Below are 20,983 nucleotides of genomic sequence, written 5' to 3'. Positions count from 1 at the left end.
AAAAATAGCGTCAGCGCCGATGACTATGAAATGAAGATCGCTGTCATTTTATATGGGAAATGTCCTCAATCATCACATCCCAGCCAACTGGACGCCGTTTTTTCGATCATACGGTATATATTGACAAAAAAAAAACACTGAAAAGCACATATTTGTTTTCTACTGAAAATATTTCTAAAATAACTTGCAATCTGGCAACATCGAAGATGTACGCATGCGTAGTGTCTGTAACTACATGCAGCAAAAACTCGTTTCAAAGTCAGCCACCGGATCCACACCATTACCTTTTTTTTAATTTTTACCCATTCTTTACTCACATTTCTGTATGTACATGTCAAGATATGCCTAGTGGCTTAAAAAACCTAGTATTTAAAAAATAACGAAAATTCCTTCTTAATTGAATCATATTTTTGTTCTGTGGTTCATTTTCCTGAAATATGTCAGTTAATTTTGATTTGACAGCGGACGATTCTTTTCATGCCAAGTGTTTAGTGAGCACGCACGTGTTGGACTAAAATATCTAAAAATCCTCAAAAAAAATGGATAAACCCGTTGTTTTAGCTCGCGTAATGAAGGTTTTGGGACGTACGGGATCCCAGGGACAATGTACACAAGTGAAAGTAGAGTTCATTGGAGAACAAAACCGTCAAATCATCAGGAACGTTAAAGGACCTGTGAGGGAAGGTGATATCCTCACCCTTTTGGAATCTGAACGTGAAGCTAGAAGATTAAGATAAATATTTAGGGTAAGAAAGAGTTAATTAATTAGTTTATAATGAGAGTTAATTTAGAAAAACGTTTTCTTTTCAGATACGTTTTTAATAATTTAAGAAATTCCGTTTATAAGTGGAACTTGGACAACATGAAGTGATTAAAGCTGTTATTTCCAGTTAAACAAATACACTTTTTACGGTTAATAATGCTTTTATTCACTACAATACCCTTAAATTAATACTCAATATGCACCTATTCTTTGAAATAATTAGCAATTAACTCCTCCACCTTGTTTCTATTTGCCATATTTGATACCTTAGCTTGATACTTGTTTCCCTTACCTGCTCCTTTACCACCTAATAGCTCACATATCCTAAAAAAATATAAATGTATTCCAGATAAACATAAATACAATTTATTATACTTTGGTCCTAGGATCGATACATCTTTCTCAGCACCATATACAACAATGTTCCCTACTTGTTTTTCATCTCCGGTCGATAGAAATAATAAAATATCTTTTCTATCGCCCAGTTCTCTGACAAATGTATTCATAAAGTCTGGTTCTGCTTCTCTTCTATGCATGGAAAAATATGATGGGATTGGGAGCATATCATTGAGTTTCTTGGCCTCTAGAGTAGCCAAATCTTTTAGAACACTCTGAACATTTTTTGTAAGAGTTTTAAGATTTTTCTGTAGCTTCTCTACTAGTTCTGGATGTTGAGATGGGTTATTTCTGGAATATATAATTTTTTATTACATATGATCAAAAAAATATACAAACAAAATAATACTTTAAAAGTGTTCCAAGTTTTTCTTCTCTATCAATACACAAAGATAGTCTTTTCACAACTCTATTACCGACAAGGAAGTATAAAAATGTTTTATCTTTTCTTTTACTCTTTTCTGAATGCAGTAATTTTACAACTTGCAATTGACCTAAATTTGTTACATGAGTTCCACAACACATATTCCCTTCAACATCTTCAATCCTTATCACTCGAATACCTCCTTTATGATCCTCGGGAAGACCCCTTGCACTTCTTGCCTATTAAAAATAAATATTTCTCTAAAAGGAAGTAAGTACAAAAGCTCAATACCTCTTTCAGAAGTTCTTCTGGAGTATCCTCAGTATAAACATCTACTGTCACTTTTTTACCTTGTCTAATTAGGTCATTAATTTCGTTTTCTGCATCAGTAATTTGTTCTGTTGATATTTTTGTGGCATCTTAAATATTCCCTGTTATATAGAGCATATAAAAAACATTTTACAAACTAAAGTGATACCTAATTCAATGTAAGAGACATCTTCACCAAGGTACCAACTAACTGTAGGAATATTAAACTTCCTATCAATAATTGCTGTTATCAAATGCTGACCAGAATGTTGTTGCATATGATCAAATCTTCTCTCCCAAGAAATTTTTTGTAACACTTCGTCCCCAACATTTAATGGTTCTTTAGTAATATGTACAGCTATATCTTCACGCCTAACTACTTTGACCACAGGGACATTATTTAAAGTACCATAATCACAGGGCTAAAATGTACATGATAGTGTGTTTGAAACACAGAAGGTTTGAAAGACTACGAAGTACAAAAATATACACTAACCTGACCTCCACCTTCCGGAAACAAAATCGTATCTTCAAGAGTAACCTCATAAGCCTCTGATGTTGTAGATTTGCCATTGGTATTTTCCGTAAAATTGATCTTATTACAGGAGATTACTTTTGAAGTAAACTAAAATATTTATGTAAAGTAGTAAGTACATCAAGTCAAGAAATTTACAAGCGTACCTCTTTTAAGTATGAATCGCTCTGGCACTTAAAAACCATCTTAACTTATTGACTAAACTGTTTTTAAATTATTTAAAATTATGGAGATATTTAAAATTTAAAATAGAGAGATTTTACCGGCATTAAATTAAAAATTTGAGCAAATTACCAAAGTTTTATTTAGATATGACAATCATATCTTTCTGGATTGGTTTTACAAGGTGCCAGAGGACTAGACAAATTTTTTTTTTTTCCTATTTTTGGCCACTTGTCTATTACGACATTCAGCCAGCTTATTTCTTAATATTTAATTAGCGTTTAAAATTGGACAAATACAGACTCACACACACATTTAACACCCATGTCCGAGGCCGGAATCGAACCGGCGACCTTGCGTCTACTAGAATGCGGCGCAATCATTTCGACCACAAGGCCGACCGATACTAGACAAAATAGGTACTTGTTGCTTAAGCCATTTATACTAAAAAGAAGAAGAATCATATATAAATTAATAGTTACTCTGTCATATCTATAGAAGTTCCAGATAGTTCTGGCAGCTGTGGCCATAAAAGCAAACCACAATCCATAGAAGATATTTTATGACTGTCTAAACCAGATGACGTTTTCTCATATATTTCCCTGATGTTTCCGTGGCTTTGGCTTTGACAGCTGTTTAGAAAATATTTATTTGAAGATCCTTCAGTTTTGAGCGTGATCTAAGAAAGATGAACAATAAAACAAAAAATAAAAATCCAATATACTCATACTAGAACAATGTGAATTAGTAAATAGACTTATATAAATTATGTACTGTCTGCAGTGGCTCATTCCAGTGTTGTTGATGCCAAAACCATCGAATCCAGCATTAGTGCAGACCCACGTAATGTTTATGGTTCTCTATCTGATCGGATTTTTTCTGGAAAGGAAGCCCTGTACAGTGTGCACACTAGTGTTTCTAGTAACAGTATTCCTAGTATGTTATAGCGGCTCCGGCAACTGCCTGTTCTGGGGCACCTTTTGCGAGAACGACAATGGATAACAGTGGCCTTATAAAATCCTGTGCGGGTTTAAGAACGTATTTTTTAACACGTTTGTACAAACTTGATTCCTGATATAGGATATGTTGTGTATTGTTAAACGCTTTCAACCTAATTACTAACGATTATTTATTATTAAAATGTAAATACTCTTGTTCGCCTAATGTATACAATGTATTGTACAAACTCTTTTAGACATAGCCTGGATTGTATTGCTTATATCACACCAAAGACCGAAATTGAAAAAAAAAAAATTAGATTAAGTTTAGAGGCTTATTGATGGCAGCTTTATTTTACTTTGTATATTATTAAATATATAATTGTTCCTTTTTTTTTAATTAGATATTACCAATAAAACTATTTTCAATGAGTATTATGCCTGATTTTTTCAGGTGAAATAGGATAAAACTGATTCACTTGTAATAATAACTGGTTTATTTTCAAAAAGCAAACAGTACAAAAAAAAAACGAAAATGTGAAAAGTTCAATAAAAAATATACAAAACCTGAAACTTAAGAGCTAAAATTAATTAAATATCACTCAAAAGACATAAGATTGCTGGGCAAGGGAACAGGCTCCCCGTTTGAAGCTTTTTGAAGGGACTTGCACCATTTTTCTGCTAAACTTCTGTTACCGACACGAAATTTATACACATTACCTAAAAAAACAACCATTTAATAAAATATTTTTATTATTATTATACCGTGTGATCGAAAGTAAACGGCGTCAGCGATGGCTATGAAATGAAGATCGCTGTCATTTTATATGTAAAATTATATGGGGAATGTCATTTCCAAGCCAACTGGACGCCGATTTTTTTCGATCATACTGTATATTTCTTACCTTTAATATGGTCAACCAACTGAAAAGAATCTTGGTGCAATGTAGCGTCGCAATAAAAAACCTGACAACTGGTTAAAGACACCATTTTGCAAGGCTCCCTTTTGAAATCTGATCTTTGGTGTCTGAAAAAAAAACCTATTATTTTGTCAGGATTTAACAAGAAAATTCTTCCATACCCTTTGAATGACTTTGGTGAGAAGTACAGAAGAGAACTTTGCCAAATTTGTAACCAATATCTTTGCCAAGAAGAAACAGTCGGTTTTTTACCATCTTTTAAGACAGTTTTTCTTCTTACACAGCCCTGCATAATACAATTATTATCTCCTGAACTTGTATTATCTTCCGGTAATCTGAAAATAAATATTTTAAAACTTACCGAGGCGTAAAAAATAAATAAAAATGGCGTCATGGTAGTTTTTGGCATTTATAAAGTTGTCAAAGGCTACTATGGCGTCGTTTTTTAAATTATGTGTACCTGGATAAAAGTGTACAGTTTTCCTCTGTGCTTTGTGATGCGTCCAGCGCGGGTAGATCACCGGTCGGTGATGGTACATTGTGTGATAATTGTGATGTTCTGTGTGCGTCTTCCACTTCGGAATCGTCCAGTAAATTGAGTGTTTTCGGTTTTTCTTTGAGATCGAAAGCGGTGCTTTGAGTTTTGGAAAAAATGCTGCGAAAGAAATGAATGGTACGTGATAGTGTACAGAAATTTCATAAAATTTTTAATTATATCTTGAATAGATATACAGGGTGATTCTGAACCTATACGCATAAACTTGGGAAATTATTGCTGATGAAAAATAGTAAAATATTTTTAGATTCTGAAATAATTCATGAGTTTTTTTTCACAAAAATGTATCAACTTTATCAGTAAATGCACATTCAATTTAATGGAATTTACATTTTTTTTGTTTTTATTTCAAATAGTTTGTTATCTCCGTAAATAAAAATATTTTACTAACTTTTTTTTTCATCATTAGTCATTATTTGTCATCAGCAATAATTTCCCAACTTTATGCGTATAGGTTAAGAATCACCCTGTACAAAACATAACATAAGCCTGATGGTCAGTAACCTTGGAATTCCTGTTAAAAATCTTTAGCAAGCGAAACTATACAAAATTGAATTTAAAATTAATAATAAATACCTAATTATTGTTCTAGCTGTTCAAATAATTCCATCTATAAAATCAATAAACGTAAAAAATATACTGTCATATCTAAATTATACTATTTAAAAAATACATGCTATAGCTCTTATCACGTAAATTTTCCTATTTAAGTTGGTATGAGTAAAAAGAGAGTCGAGCTAAACTAAATTTAGACCAAGTCGTGTCCACATTACAACGACTTGTCCTTCAGTCTTTCGTATTCTGTCATATCATCACTCTTGCTATCAGTTTTTGCTATTTGTTTAAATAAGTTAAAAAAAGGCAAGTTAAACTTTTTAACTATGTCTCTACTAGAATTTATTGGGGTGTTTTAATCGTTCAGAGAATTAAGTAAACTAAAATACTATAGAGACGGATTATAAATATATTCATCCCAGCACCCAAACGAATAGGTTTATTAAGTTTCGATAATTCTTTTGTGTAAACAGTTCTAAGTGAATTAATTTTTTCTTTACTGTATTCCTAGTCGCTTCAGGGTCCACGTCCTTGAACTTTTCAATAATACTCTCTTAGGTCCGATTTTTCTTTTACCTGTCACGGTATTCTTTTAATTTACTTGCCATAAGGAAGGGAAACTCTGATTGAACTGCCTCTATACTATTCGCGAAATAACCCGAAGTAGATCAAAATCTAATAGCGAAGACGGATATTTCGTATTTCCTCGCCTATCTTTGCCTGTTCTCGACTTATTTTCATTAAACGAGAAAACACGAAGTAACCATCTCACTTTTGTCGACGCAAGCAAATCGTACGATAAGTCGTTGCGTTTGGACCGCGCTTTACCATTCTCGATATCCAATGTTGAAACTAGGAAAAGTATCGTGAGAAGAACTATATATATTTATGACGTATGCCTATTCTACAGAAAATAAATATATTAATGTGCTTTTTTCTGTATAAAAATTGTAAAATTACAAAAAATGTGTGTACTGAATCTAATTTCGAATCACGATAAAAACGAAGCTAAAAATAATAAAATACATTGAGCTAATCACAATAACTTTAATTGTAGACTGCCTCAAACCAATATAATGCTCATTTACCAACTATGTATAGGGTAAGCCCAAAAACTTACCTAATGTGGGGCATTTTATGAAAATTTCGAGGAAGACTTGTACTACGAAATCTATGAAAAAATTTCAGAGACAATGACGAATGAAACATGAAACGAATTTGTAAACAAAAAATAAAACTTTATGCAAATAAATAATAAATTTGCGCTGAAAATGTTGTTTTTTTTCTTTTAACTAGAAATAAAAATATATTCTTATATAAAATATAAGAACTAAGTGTCATTTTTATTATTATAATTAAAATAATAGAAAATAAAACTAATAAAAAAAGCACGACGAAACAAAAATTTAACTTTAATAATAGAGACATATTGACTTACTTAGTGCCTAAACTTCTGCATTTTCTGTGTCCAGGTATGAACTTGCTTCCAGACGTTACAGCCTGTAAACGAAGGGATCCAGAAGATGCCTTGGCGGGCGACAAATTTAAGGAAGCAATAGCCAGAGGATCAGCCAAAACAGATTCTTTGGAGCTGTTGTTTGAAGAACTAGGAATTGGTGATTGTGGTTCTATTTTTAACGACAATCTACAAGAAAAAAATATTGAAACTGTATGTTGAGTTCATACAGTTTTTAGCTATTTTAATGAAATATGCCAGTGTTTCTGCTCAGTGTTTGACAGTGGCGCCCGAAACAATTTCTTGGACTGTCCAAAAGCGTACCTAAGAAAAAATAGTAATGTACGGAGTGTCCCATTTTCGTGTTTTTTACAGATTTTTTTCGTTTAGAGCGGAGGCACAAAAACGCGGTTTGCACATCAAAGTGCTACTTTTTTTTAAGAAACAAAGGATGCTATACACAGATTTGTTCTAGCCTGAGTTTTTCATGTAGAATCCAGTGGCGTACCTAGGTTGTCGCTGTAAGCTGTCATTTTCGAAATATGACTCAAACTCATGTGTTTATGAATGGGACACTCTGTATATCATTTCTTATTTTATTTGCCTTGTTACTTGGAATCTTCTTCATCTTTTAATGGCGCTTACTGCCAGTTGGCCTTATAGAAGGTTATAATTTATTTTTATATTCAGTAGAAATGATTTTTAAATGACGTAGTTTAAAATTCGAGATAAAATAATATCTCTGAAATAGATGTTGGAGACGTTCTATAATTTTTTTTAATTTTCTATAATAATTATAGCTAGTGTTAATTTTTGATCTAGAGATTGACCTCGCCAAAATCATCAATTGTCATCGCCAGCCGTCTTTGACGCCGTTTTTCGATCATACGGTAGTTTACTTACTTGTATTGGTCGTCCTCAACGAATTTCTGTAACTCCTCTATGTACCTGATAGAATTTAAATAATCCAAAATATGCGGAATCTTAACTAGATGAGAATAATTCGAGTGTTGATAGTTTGAAATAATTCTTAGTATGTTGTTCATTTTCAGCGTTCTTTGGTGAGATTCAAGCCCTCCAGAATGAGGATGGGCCATGTCAATGTAAATTAAATCAGTCAAATATAGACCTACAAAAAATATACATAAAAATAATTCTGTTTTATATGAATTTTATTCCAAAATAACAATAAATAAGACGACCAAGGAAGAAGTATATCCACAGATATAGAGGTACGGAGAATGAGCTTCGACGAGTGCGCATCCAAATTTTTTTATATGCCGTGGTCGCGCTTGTGTCTACAGGGGAGATCAATAAGTAATAATAACGGCCGATCTTCTGATTTGTTTGAGTTTAATTTCATCTTTTAAGTTCAAAAGAAGTTTAAATATCGTAGTAAAATATATGTGGAAACAAACATGAATAAAATTAAAAGCAGGTTAGAACTCACAATTAATCCCCCAGACTGTTACATATCCGATATTTCTCCGTGGTAGTCCACCAGCCTATAGATAATAATGAAAGGTATAGACTGTGACGGAACAATTTTTTTAAAAATCCTTTGGGTGTATGGGCGGATATTAGAATTTTTGCACACGTTCATGCTCATTCTACCTACCTCTATATCTCTGAGTATTCCAATAAACTTGACAACGCCGTGTAAAACCGGTTTGCAATATGGCTGACGTCCAGTTAATTAATGGCGTTCGATTTTTTATTAAAACAATATATGACTTCATTGGTCATTTTATTTAATGTATTTTTTACCTAAGTACGGTATACAGGGCAATTTAAGACTTTCAATGTGTTTCCTTAAGTTTTCCCAATTATTCGAGTCCGAGAACACTTCAGCTAATTTATCAAAAGATTGCTTATCTTTTTTAGGCAAACTTCCCCACGTTTTAGACAACCTAGAACAAAGATAATAAACAAATTTTCGATAAAATTATAAAAAAAAAAAAAACTGGTTTGTGACTTGCCTATAAATCGAGGCACTTTGCAAGGCTGAAACTATAGCAAACAGCGAGTGTAAGTTGTTGAGTTCATACAGTTTTTTAGCTATTTTTATGAAATACGCTAGTGTTTCTGCTCGGTGTTTGACAGTGGCGCCCGAAAGAATTTCTTGGACTGTCCAAAAGCTTACCTATGAAAAAATCCTAATGTAAAGAGTGTCCCATTTTCGTGCATTTTACAGATTTTCTCGTATAGAGTGGAGCTACAAAGATGCGGTTTTCACATCACTGTGCTACTTTTTTATGAAATTAAAGATGCTACATACAGATTTGTCCTAGCCTCAGTTTTTCACGTAGAATCCATTGGCGTAAATAGGTTGTCGCTGCCAGCTGTCATTTTCGAAATATGACTCAAACTTAAGTGTTTTGAACTTATGAACTTTCTAAAAATATAATATACTCCATACTTATTTTCTTAAAGAAGGTAAAAATGCATTATTTAACTTTTCAACATAAATCAATCTAGTTTAAAGAAATATTATTGTTTTATTTTATTTAATTAAAACTGATAATCTTGCTTTCCATCCTGTTTTCTTAATAAACTGAAAATGAAATTGTGCTGTTTTTAGATAACACGCTGTTAGAGTTACTGATATTTTTGACGCACTTGTGCAATAATTTTACACACAGAAGCTAGCGTGGAAAAACCAATAACCAAAATTTGACGTAGAATAAATTATTTGATTGTTTTGATTACCTAATTCAAAACCGATTGCCTACGTTAAAAAGTTAGACAACATATTTTTTACCTTGTTTATGAAAATAAGTATAGAGTATATTAAATTTTTAGAAAGCTCACAAGACAAATAAAATAAAAAATAATAATATAGACGGTTTCCCATTTAAGAAAACCTAATTTTGAGTCATAATTCGAAAATGACAACTTCTAGCGCACATCTAGTTACGTCATTGAATTCTACGTGGAGAAGAGACGAGGAGGGTCGAGAAATAAAAAAAGGTCCAACCAACAACTTCAAATTCGCCCTGTATTTCAGGAACTAAAAGGGCTAGTACAAATCTGTGTGTAGCATCTTTAGTTTCATGAAAAAGTTGCAAACTCATGCGAAAACCGCATCTTTGTATCTCTACTCATAAACGAGAATCCCCATAAAACACACGAAAATGGGACCCCCTGTACCGGGTGGTCCATATTATTTTTGAAAGACTCACGTGATTGAATCTGCGTGAGAATGCCACAACGTTTGGTGCTACGCTCAGTTTGTTCTTCTTGTTCCAGGCGCAGCTCGACAGTTCTTCCGGTTGTATGCTGGCGAACACCGGCCAGTCCAAGATGGTGAGCTGCGCAGCGAATTCTTCTGCCGGTATGCGCAGAATGTCGAATATGGCGCAGCTGTAGTTCTGTCTACAGGCTGTTGCGCCATGACAGTTCCTGTTCGGCAGGCTCTGAGTTTTGATTTCGGCAGGTACAGAGGAAATGTCGGAAGATCTAAAATTTGGTTTTATTCTGCTTAATTCGAAATATTCTCTAACTAGAGAGACGTTTGCAAGTTTTTACAATTTTGCAAAGAACAAAATTATTCGAGTGCGCCAGATATTCAAAAGGGATGTTAAGTGAACCATAAAGAAGCTTCTATTGAAAAGACTTCTATTGATGATTTGGACGCGACCAAAACTAATGGCAGATTTTTTAGATATATACTGTCCTCAGTACTACACTTTATTGGGGATTTTATTTACTTCGACTTGTAAAATAGGCAGATTATGTTTTCCCGTGATTCTTGAACGATTTCCTTCAAAATAAAAAAATAACCAAGTTCGAGAATGCCCAGGTGACTTTTTTGCAACTTTGTGTCTCCAAAATGAATAAAACTGAATCCTATTTCTTTACGGTACGCTTAAATCGTCAGATTATTTAAAGGCACATTTTTCTGCATATAATTAACTCACCTTGCCAGACTCTGATTCTTTATTGATTTTGTGCAATACGTTTCTAGTTATTTTTATGTAAATTTTATGCTTCAAACTGCTTACCCATAATTGAAGTAAATTCCGGGGGGTCCAGGTCCACTTGCTATACCAGGCGTTGATATTTTCCTACGTCTAATATCGAAGGATTTTGTACTACATTCCGGGAAAGAGTCTAACGTTTTCGATGTATTGAAGTCAGAGTATTTCGTTGTCAAAATAATATCTTCGGAATTCTATAAGTCATAAAATATTTAATTCAGGGAGGTGAATTTAGATCAAATAACGTTATCAAATATACACAGAGGATTGTATGGTAAAAAAATTGTCGAAGAAAAAGAAGTACAAAAATACCATAGAACTTCTATAAATGTAAGGACCATGCTTACCTGCATTGTGCCACTTATAAAATAAAATAAAAAACGAATGAAAAATAAATATTAAGTATAAATGATTCAATATTAACGGTTAGTTTCATCATGGTAAATTCCATTTATCTTTATATTTAAAAAAATATATTTTTTTAAATAACCGTATATATACAGGGTGAATCAATATTCAAATAAAGTCAATTGTATAAACTGCACTCCCCATTTTTCTGTACAGAATTGAATTTGGTATAAAATTCTGTATATAGCAAATTATTTTTATTGGAAGCACTATGCAGCGTTGCCATGACATTTTTTATTTACTGAAACTTATGAAAAAAAATATGTCGGAAAAGTAGCTACAACATGGTGTGAATTTAACTTTATGAATGCTTAACTATATTTCCCTAAAAATCAAGAATAACAGAATAAATCCGTGAAAAAAAGCTCACATTATCTCATGCAGGATATTTTTCATGGCGTGGACAACTTTGTGATATTTAAAATGCTTTATCTAAACATTTTTAAACGTAACACCCTGTATATTATTTTTCTTCTAGATGCAGAATTAAAAAACGAACATTTTTTGTAATTAATGTGTCCGTATATTTTTAACGGTTTCGTACTTAAGATATAGATCGTTCCATTTAATAAACTACAATTGAAGTGTAAATCGTACTTGAATCACTCTATATATCCAGGAAAATATTTTTAAAATGTGGGCTACTATGACCGGAATATTTGATAGAAAATCTTGGAGTGAAAATATCAAATAGGAATCCTTACATGAAGCTTTCTGTCAACACTGGGACACCCTGTATATACGCGTATTTACTTACCTCGGGTATTTTGAGTGTGGAGATGCTGTCTCCTGAAATATCTCTCGGTATTTCCGAATATCGAAGCATTTTCAAGTCATGTTTACGCTTAATTTGGGAGAACTGAAATTAAAAAAAAAGAAAAAAAATTGTGTGTGTGCACTATGTGCGCATATTTGAAAAAGTGTAGTTTGAAATGTTGAAAAGGTAATAATTTAAAAATTAATAAATAATTTCATTCCCTTTCACAAAATTTATATTATTAAAATGATCTTAATAAAAATTTTGTGAACTCTTCGAGCCCCATCTACATTCCAATTTTCAGTCCTTTAGCTCACATAGGGCCCGAGTTACGATGCTCCAAAGACCCATCTCAACTTCCTCATTGGCTTCCTCACTTTTTCGATCGTTACCACTTTTCGTCTCGCCTGTTATCTTGCTAGCTCGTGTGTCAAGGCCTTTAATTTTTAATCCCAGCGCGCGTAAAGAACTATCACTTCAAAAATATCATACACACTTTAGCTAACATTAGTCTATCCAAGAATTTTCTAGTGCGATTTAGATTATTTTATCAGTATAACAATTATTTTTGAAAGGATATCCTGTGATATAAGTTTACAGAGAAATTGATGAGCAATTAAAAATATCTGTCTGATTATACAGGGTGGTCAGAATTGTATTCGGGAACCTTCTGCTGCATATTCTGCGAATAAAAATAAGTAAGAAAGTTCGTATAAATACATCGTTGGTATACAAGAGAAAGTGACCAAGTTCATTATTAACAAAAATGTTTTATTTACTTGTATTTTTTTTATACATATCTGTACCCCAGCAGCAAACTATATAAAGTAACAAAACAGTTTTGAGAAAAACGAATTTAAAGTTCTTTTTTAAAGTAATTTCCTAATTACTCGGTTATTGTTAAACCTATGAATGTAATATTTGGTATAAGAACAACTTATTTTAAACTTAAATAAAATGTAAAACATTTTTTTTAAATAAATTATTCACCAAAGTTAATTAAACTTTTTTTGGAGCCACTTAACATAATTTTTATATTAGAAGAAAAAATTACAGGGCTTAACTTATATTAAGTCCCTATTTATGCCAAAATGAATAAAGTAAAACCATTTTAAGTTCAAATAAAAGTATATTATATTACTGATATGCTTCAACTTCGCCTTTTGTAATACTTATGGATTACAATAAAGACTATTTATTATTATTATTATTATATAATAAGAAATCATTTAACACGAAATTGTAAAACAGGAATGTGCGTTGCAATTTGGAACCAATTTACTATCTTTATTAAGTTTAAATTGAGCCCTCTACTCTATAATTGCAAAACTGTCAAAATCAATTTTCGTCACTTTCGTCGACAAGTGGACATAACACACTACAAAATGTCAAAAGTTGACATATTATATGTCATTCTATTCGGAATTCGGAGTGTCATTTTCTATCGAATAAAGTAAAAAAATACCGAGGGTGCCTTTTAAAAATTAAAAGTTGTAGTCATTTCCGGTGAAACAGGAAGTGGCCAAAAACAATTGAATTCGTCAATCAATCCCAATTTATGATATATACTAACATACCAAATTTCGTTTTTTATCTAAAAAAATAAAAAAGTTATAGTGGTGAGCCACTTTCGAGATGCACCCGGTATACCATGATTGACAAAAAATAAGCATGCTGACTGATAGTTTTTAACTGAAATGATAAATTTGTGAACTTTTTATTTTATTTAAAATTAATCATAAACTCTTCTAAAAAAAATATGATAAAACAGTTTCTGTTGAACTTTTGGCACAAAAACTTTTCAAACTTATATTTCATTATTATTTCAGAATAATATTTATCCAGTGAACCTCGTAATTTTGCGTACGCTCACGACGATCGCAAATTAAGATGCGAAGATGGCTGAAAAATTGAATTTTTAAAACGCATTCGTTTTCTAACACTCGCAAAGTTGCGCGTTCGCATGTAAACGATCAATTCCAAAAATTGCCCCCCTGGTTCAAATTAAAAAAGTAGAAAAAGGACTCAAAGTCTCGGTCTCAACGTTTATACAATGTTAAACTATTACACGTGTTTCGCTCATATACGAGCATCATCAGACAAATACAATTAAAATTAATCCAAATACACGTTCACATTTTACAATTAAAACAACACTATACATATATCAGTGTTGTTTTAATTGTAAAATGTGAACGTGTATTTGGATTAATTTTAATTGTATTTGTCTGATGATGCTCGTATATGAGCGAAACACGTGTAATAGTTTAACATTGTATAAACGTTGAGACCGAGACTTTGAGTCTTTTTTCTACTTTTTTAATGTATTGAATTATTTCGATTCCAAATATCTTGAAAACCATTACTCGTAGCGAATTTTATCAAGTGACCTTTTACGTAAAAAATGGCAGAAATGTATATTTTTTCAGTAGTGTAATACAGGTACGGACGAAAATTTATTATGTACTTACAGTTTAAAAATAATGTATCTATTAAAATAAAAATATTCTCTTTACTTACAAAACAAGTAATCATAGCTCTTTTTAACTTAGAAATTTTCTTCACAAACTTCCACCGTCTCAGACTAGAACTACACATTTCGCGTACAGTTTTTCGTAATAATTATTCCGTTAAAAACAAAGACAATGGTATAAAATGTAAACGACATTTACATAATCCAAAGTATAAAAAAATAAGCATTCAATCGAAAAATTTAGGGATAAAATGCCTGTTTAAATCGGTAGACGAGGTGTGCATGTTATCGGTGCGGCACCTTCACTTTTTTTCATTTAACTAGTACTGTAACTACTGTACACACTGCATTGTTTACTATTAGATTATAGCGGATGTAGTTTGGCGGTTAAACAAGTGTGTCAGCGGTATTATAGCATGGGATTTTCACTTTATAATAAAATATACCGAGCGTTTGGCAGACACGCAGACAGCATAAAAAAATTGTGTGTGCACTATCTGCGCATAATTGAAAAAAAAAGAAAACTTTTTACTTCCGTCTGTCTTCCAGATACACAAATCTATTAAGAAAACTATGTTTTCTCGAATTTTAAACTACACCGTTTAAAAATCATTTTTAGACAATATAAAAATAAATTACAACCTTTTAAAGGCCAACGGCAGTAAGGGCCATTAAAAAATAAAGAAGAGTACGGGCTAAATAAATGAGGTCTAGTGCTTGACCTCGCTAAAATGATGATCGATTGTTATTCCCCGGTGTCTTTGACGCCGTTTTTTTTATTTTCGATCGTATAATATTAGTGACACTCATTTCAGAGCCTTCGGATATGGCTGGTTCCCGTGGAAAACATATCTTTCTTGAAAACCTTTTAAATTTTTTAATTAAAAATATAAAAACTTTACAGCCCTGCTACTAAAAACTTGACCATAACTTGACCACCTATAATATAATTGCAAAAGAATCTTTCGATGCATATTTGAACTAAATTATGTTTGCTAATGCAATATAGAGAAACGCATATCTGTTGGATAAAGATTCTTTAATTTTATAGTTACTAGGCCGAAGAAAAGTGGACCAGACAAGAAATGCAGTGATATAGAATCACATTTAAGAATTTTAAACTCCTGAAAAATGAGTAATCAGTAATACATAATTAAATATATCTACCTCTCTCTAAAGCTTTGACCTATAATTTTTTAATATTGCTAATTTTAACGTAAAAAAAATTTCTTAATAGTTTTAGGGACTAATTAACAAACTTGGTTAGTGGAAATAATTGGGATTTCGAATTTTTGTAATCGATAGTTGGAAATAAAAGAAAAAAAGTGAAATCATGGGCTTCAATAGGTACGTTTTCATTTTTTATGCATTTGTAGCAAGAATAGAAACAAGGCCAAACATTTTCATCATATAACAGGAATCAATATGTGTATAAAAAAGTTTCTATTGTTTTAAAAAACCGGACTAGCCCACTGAAGGTTCCGTATAAAGACTATATTTTTTATGGCTCAATTACAAATGTATAGTTTTCAGATTTTTCCCTATACTTGTCGTATACGACGATATTACTTGCCAATTTTCATAGATTTTTTTTCACAGCTTCAAAAGAGTGTAGATGAGTAAATGGTTTTAATTTCAACTCGATACCTCCACGCGTTCCCGAGATAAAGAGTCTCGACCATTGATCTTGACAGACGGACGGACAGACAACAAAGTGATCCTATAAGGTTCCGTTTCTTCCCTTTGAGCACTGAATATCTAGCTACGCAATATGCGTATATATTCTGTGCTTTGAGGTACGCAATCGGAGGCTACAAATGTTGAAGTCTTAAAAAACAATAAAAAACTTTCAGTTTTTTGTTTTAATCAAAGAAAAATAAGTACGCCTAGAGGGGTTCTACAGTATTCCGGGCTTTCAGAGATCCTTATCTAATTATATAAAATAGAAAAAACGAATTGCATAAAATGGTGAAAACTATATCGTAAATTCGGAGTATTTACATATTTTACTTTAGTTACTGGTTGTATGATATATTTCACCTTGAAACGCATTGAACAGCTGATGGTACTACATACTACAAAACACCTGCCGTTGGTACGATTTGGGTTCAACGGTAAAAGTTTTATCGCTGCTGGTAAATAAATAACGCGGTGTGAACGAACTACCGCGGCACGCTTCTTGCGGTATTTCCACCACTTTTTTTGAAGTCGATCAAGCGTATAAGAAGCATCTCATATATACAGGGTGATCCACTTGACGATGATCCACTAAAGTTGATCACAGTTGATGATGATTCCAGAAAAACGACGTCACCAAACGATAAAGCTAAAAAGTTTCTTTGAGAATGTAATTGTAGATATTTTCTAATAATTGTCAAAATAAAAAAAACTCGTACAAAAACAAAACAAAAACCGTAAATTTAAGTTTTCCGCCATATTTCCGGAAAATACAGAGATAAGTTCAATTACTCAACGGATTATCATTGGACTCATTAACAGGCAATTTTGAACTAATTTAAGAAGCCCCCTCGTATCTCTTACCACTTCCTAGATCGCAATGGTGAGAGTCGAATTTGAAACACCCTGTATAATCAAGATGAGATAATTTAAAAAAGTTATTAGAGATATATGTTAGGGATTTCTACTTTTTGAAGTGAATAAACTTCTTTACGCGCGCTGGAAGTAAAAATTCAAGGCCGTCACACGACACGCGACACGACACAGGCGAGAGGAAAAGTGGTATGGATCTAAGGTATGGAGAGTCTACGGCTTAGAAAAAATCATCCAAGGCCAACTTGACCGTGTACGATCGGCAAAAAAATGTGGGCTAATATTGGTATAATTGGGGACGGGCTACAGGATGACTCCCTCGACGTTTGGAACCGATGCCTCTAATGGACGAAATCATCAGGATTTTTCTTAATTATAGGTCGACTGGAACCAAACTCGGCACGTGGATAGACGTACCCGAATGGAGTCCTCAAACGGTCATTTTAATAAAAATTTTGTGAAAGTGAATCAAATTATTTATTAATTTTTAATATTACTTTTTCAACCTTTCAAACTACACTTTTTTAAAAAGGTCCTTCAAATCCTTCAATTTAATAGCTGTTAGTAAGAAGTTTCACTTCAAATAAGCGCACATAGTGCACACACAATTTTTTTTGAGTCTGACTAAAACTCCATAAAATAAAAATAAATTTTATCCGATCTGTTTTGTGTGGTAGGTATCAATCCCGTGATCAATTTTTGAAGAAAAGCCAAATTTCTGTTATGTTAACTAGGGATATTTATATTATACTCGTTTACACTTATTAAGGTGGGTTCATACAGCCAAATAAAATAAAATAAGAATAAAATAAAATAAGAAATAAGAAATTCTTATTTGTGCGCGTTCATACAGCCAAATAAAATAAAATAAGAAATATATATTTGCTCATGCGCTGTACGATGAAGCTGGATAAAAGTTAACTTTTACGATTGTTTATAGTAATTTTACTATTTATAGTATATTTATTTATTCGTTGCCCACTATATTATAAATTTTACTTATGTGAAATTATAAAATAAATTAATCCAAACTGAAAATATTTGTAGGTTAGAATTAAGCTTGCGCAAAGCCGTTTTCACATAAAATAAAACAAGTTAAAAGATAAATGGTGGGTTCATACAGCCAAATAAAATAAAATAAGAATAAAATAAAATAAAATAAGAAAGTTGGTTATATGGGATACCGTACATGCGTTCATACAGCCAAATAAAATAACAAATAAAATAAGAAGTCTTTATCTTTTAATTTCTTGTTTTATTTTATGTGAAAACGGCTTTGCGCACGCTTAATTCTAACCTTACAAATATTTTCAGTTTGATTTAATTTATTTTATAATTTCACATAAGTAAAATGTATAATATAGTAGGCAACGAATAAATAAATATACTATAAATAGTAAAATTACTATAAACAATCGTAAAAGTTAACTTTTATCCAGCCTCATCGTACTGCGCATGAGCAAATATATATTTCTTATTTTATTTTATTTGACTGTATGAACGCACACAAATAAGAATTCCTTATTTCTTATTTTATTTTATTCTTATTTTATTTTATTTGGCTGTATGAACCCACCAAAAGACTTCTTATTTTATTTGGCTGTATGAACGCATGTACGGTATCCCATATAACCAACTTTCTTATTTTATTTTATTTTATTCTTATTTTATTTTATTTGGTTGTATGAACCCACCATTATTTGTTTTACTAACAATATATTAATGAGTTAAACATTATTATCAACAAACAGAGGACAAAAACAATCTCAAATTCTTCCTTTCAAAGATTCGTTGACCATAATTTTATGATAAAAATTGTTTACTTTTCAGATTAAATTTTGTTATATACCTACTCATAAAATTTACTTTAAATATGATTTTTTAACAAATTTTATTCTTTTTCATTATCTTTTAATAATTCTTGTAATATTCCTTGTAGGTACATAATAACACAGATAACTGTTATCTGTGATAATAATTATAACAAATAATGTGAATAACTTTAACAAGTTTTATATGGATCAAATTAATTTTAACTAAATATAAAATATTATAAAATTAATTTAAAGTCTACCTATGCACCTGATAAGGGAGTATTAAATTTAAAATAATTTATTAACTATTTTTATTATGTATAGTTTTTCTTATTTCCCTTAGAAAATAATGAACTTTAAATGAAATCTAAAGATATTTTAATCTTGACTTATTTTAAACTGAGTTCAAGGTTTTGAACGATATAGTTATAGGATATTGTTTCTGATTATTACTAGCATAGATTTATACTTGAAAAGTTAGTTAAAAATAATATTTTAAATAGGGCAATATAAGTAGGTACTAATAATAGATCTAACATTGAACAATTTCAATATCAATGTATTATGACCCTTATTATAAATAAATAAACAAACTGTTAAGTAAAATACACTTTAAAAATAATAGTATAAAAAATGCGAGTTTATTTTCCCCAAAATTTGTATATATATTGTTTTGAAAGAAGCATAAACAAAAAATGTTTGGTGTTGGTAAATTGTAAATACTTACAAGGATTTTGTTGTTACACTTTTAAATCTTGAATATATTTCTTACCCTTTTTTATACAAGTTTTTCACTGAAATTTATTCACATACATCTTTTATTGTTTACTTAATTTTTATATTATCTTTATGGAGCTGAAACTGAAATAATGAAATTGACTGAAATGAAAAAATGGAAATTGATCGACCAATGATATTTCGTCAATTTGAGGTGGGGACTCTGTCAATTTAAGTTTTTGTTGAAAAATAAGGTTGGTGACAGTGCTTTCTAAAATTCTTGTCATATGTAAATCGTATATGACTGCCTTAATTCTGTACGCGCCTGAAAAATGAAAAAGAAGAGAGAAAATGGTGGGAAAAACTAACCTTAGAATTTTTTGACAGTTAAATTTTTATCTTCAAATTTTTATTGTTTTTTTATTTATCCGCTGTAAAAATATTTGTCAGTTTATTTTAAACTATATTTCAGAAGTAACTTGTTCACTGTAACACGCGAAAATGAATAATATAACGAATATCGTGATGAAACCGTTAGAAAAGTCGATTTATTTAAAGCCCTACACAATGCACTTTACACAAAATGGGGCCAAAAGAACCTGGGATTTGTTAAGTATTCATGACAGTGTAGCCATACTACTGTTTAATATATCCAGAAATGTACTTATTATGGTAAAACAATTTCGACCAGCGGTTTATTTAGGAACAATCAATCCAGAAGACCGTAAAATGGATTCTCAGATTGACACAAAGAAATATCCTCCAGAAAATGGAATTACCATAGAATTTTGTGCAGGGATTGTTGATAAAAAGCTCTCTTTAGCTGAAATAGCTAAAGAAGAGATTTTAGAGGAATGTGGGTATGATGTACCCTTGTCATCATTGCAATTCATAGGTATATATTTTGTGTTTAATTTTTATTTGTTTTACCGTTAAATGGGTTTTTAGGTTCCTATCGTTCTGGCGTTGGAACATCAGCCAGTGTCCAAACGGCATATTATTGTGAAATAACAGACGAAATGAAAGTTACAGAAGGCGGTGGCACTGAAGAAGAATTAATAGAAGTTATAGAAATGACTGTAGCCGATGTTAAAAAATATGTAACCCAACAAGATATAGTACAGAGCCCACCTAGTTTCCTTTTTGGTATATATTGGTTCCTTTTAAATAAAGGACCTTCACTAAAATTATAAGATAATTGAAACCTTATTTCTATTGTGTTACACGCTTTTAGATAAGTTTTACTTGTTATAATATTAAGAGTATTTTATCAAAATATAAATAAACGTTTTTATTCAAATAGAGGAAATTGTATTGTTTTAACTTACTA

The 20,983-nt window shown here is 31.4% G+C and overlaps 3 protein-coding genes and 1 long non-coding RNA gene across 12 annotated transcripts; 2 read left to right on the top strand and 2 right to left on the bottom strand.

The window, feature by feature from the left end:
• Nucleotides 1-439: 439 nt before the first annotated feature.
• Nucleotides 440-920, top strand: LOC115882372. Its single transcript, XR_004050183.1, has 2 exons — nt 440-746; nt 811-920. It is a non-coding gene; the product is annotated as an uncharacterized LOC115882372 (long non-coding RNA).
• LOC115882371 (alanyl-tRNA editing protein Aarsd1-B) lies at nt 905-2,925 on the bottom strand. Its single transcript, XM_030900419.1, has 7 exons — nt 2,514-2,925; nt 2,329-2,457; nt 2,002-2,254; nt 1,815-1,942; nt 1,509-1,762; nt 1,139-1,450; nt 905-1,087 (listed from the first exon to the last, which is right to left on the bottom strand). The coding sequence occupies exons 1-7, from the start codon at nt 2,550-2,552 to the stop codon at nt 967-969; spliced, it is 1,236 nt and encodes a 411-aa protein (XP_030756279.1). The 5' UTR covers nt 2,553-2,925; the 3' UTR covers nt 905-966.
• A 1,016-nt stretch (nt 2,926-3,941) lies between these two features.
• LOC115882244 (ras-specific guanine nucleotide-releasing factor RalGPS2) lies at nt 3,942-19,863 on the bottom strand. Of its 9 annotated transcripts, none has more exons than XM_030900173.1 (12): nt 19,664-19,863; nt 12,100-12,201; nt 10,959-11,128; nt 10,137-10,431; nt 8,934-9,097; nt 8,722-8,864; nt 7,858-8,083; nt 6,937-7,143; nt 4,848-5,042; nt 4,549-4,722; nt 4,373-4,494; nt 3,942-4,187 (listed from the first exon to the last, which is right to left on the bottom strand). In XM_030900173.1, the coding sequence occupies exons 2-12, from the start codon at nt 12,166-12,168 to the stop codon at nt 4,066-4,068; spliced, it is 1,887 nt and encodes a 628-aa protein (XP_030756033.1). In that variant the 5' UTR covers nt 12,169-12,201; nt 19,664-19,863; the 3' UTR covers nt 3,942-4,065. The 9 variants fall into 9 exon arrangements, with proteins under 9 accessions (XP_030756033.1, XP_030756034.1, XP_030756036.1 ...); XM_030900174.1 differs by having other exon boundaries at nt 19,709-19,863; XM_030900176.1 differs by having other exon boundaries at nt 10,137-10,413; nt 19,664-19,862.
• A 163-nt stretch (nt 19,864-20,026) lies between these two features.
• On the top strand, nt 20,027-20,962 carry LOC115882249 (uridine diphosphate glucose pyrophosphatase NUDT14-like). The gene is made up of 2 exons (XM_030900185.1): nt 20,027-20,548; nt 20,602-20,962. The coding sequence occupies exons 1-2, from the start codon at nt 20,155-20,157 to the stop codon at nt 20,844-20,846; spliced, it is 639 nt and encodes a 212-aa protein (XP_030756045.1). The 5' UTR covers nt 20,027-20,154; the 3' UTR covers nt 20,847-20,962.
• The last annotated feature ends 21 nt before the right edge of the window (nt 20,963-20,983 follow it).

The sequence above is a fragment of the Sitophilus oryzae genome, unplaced genomic scaffold (assembly GCF_002938485.1).
Source record: "Sitophilus oryzae breed Bouriz unplaced genomic scaffold, Soryzae_2.0 scaffold_177_pilon_pilon, whole genome shotgun sequence".
Taxonomy (NCBI): Eukaryota; Metazoa; Arthropoda; class Insecta; order Coleoptera; family Curculionidae; genus Sitophilus; species Sitophilus oryzae.
The sequence above is the reverse complement of the archived record's forward strand: the minus strand, read 5'-3'. Positions and strand labels throughout refer to the sequence as shown.

Excerpts from the sequence above, each read along its gene's own strand:
- LOC115882371 (XM_030900419.1), bottom strand. The coding sequence starts at position 2,552 with ATGGTTTTTAAGTGCCAGAGCGATTCATACTTAAAAGAG. Across the intron at positions 1,763-1,814 it reads CAGAAGAACTTCTGAAAGAG|GCAAGAAGTGCAAGGGGTCT; the intron begins GTATTGAGCTTT and ends TATTTTTAATAG. Across the intron at positions 1,088-1,138 it reads GTATCGATCCTAGGACCAAA|GATATGTGAGCTATTAGGTG; the intron begins GTATAATAAATT and ends ATATTTTTTTAG.
- LOC115882244 (XM_030900171.1), bottom strand. The coding sequence starts at position 14,697 with ATGTGTAGTTCTAGTCTGAGACGGTGGAAGTTTGTGAAGAAAATTTCT. Across the intron at positions 11,129-12,099 it reads CCACACTCAAAATACCCGAG|AATTCCGAAGATATTATTTT; the intron begins GTAAGTAAATAC and ends TATGACTTATAG. Across the intron at positions 4,188-4,372 it reads GTTGGTTGACCATATTAAAG|GTAATGTGTATAAATTTCGT; the intron begins GTAAGAAATATA and ends TTGTTTTTTTAG.
- LOC115882249 (XM_030900185.1), top strand. The coding sequence starts at position 20,155 with ATGAATAATATAACGAATATCGTGATGAAACCGTTAGAAAAGTCGATT. Across the intron at positions 20,549-20,601 it reads GTCATCATTGCAATTCATAG|GTTCCTATCGTTCTGGCGTT; the intron begins GTATATATTTTG and ends ATGGGTTTTTAG.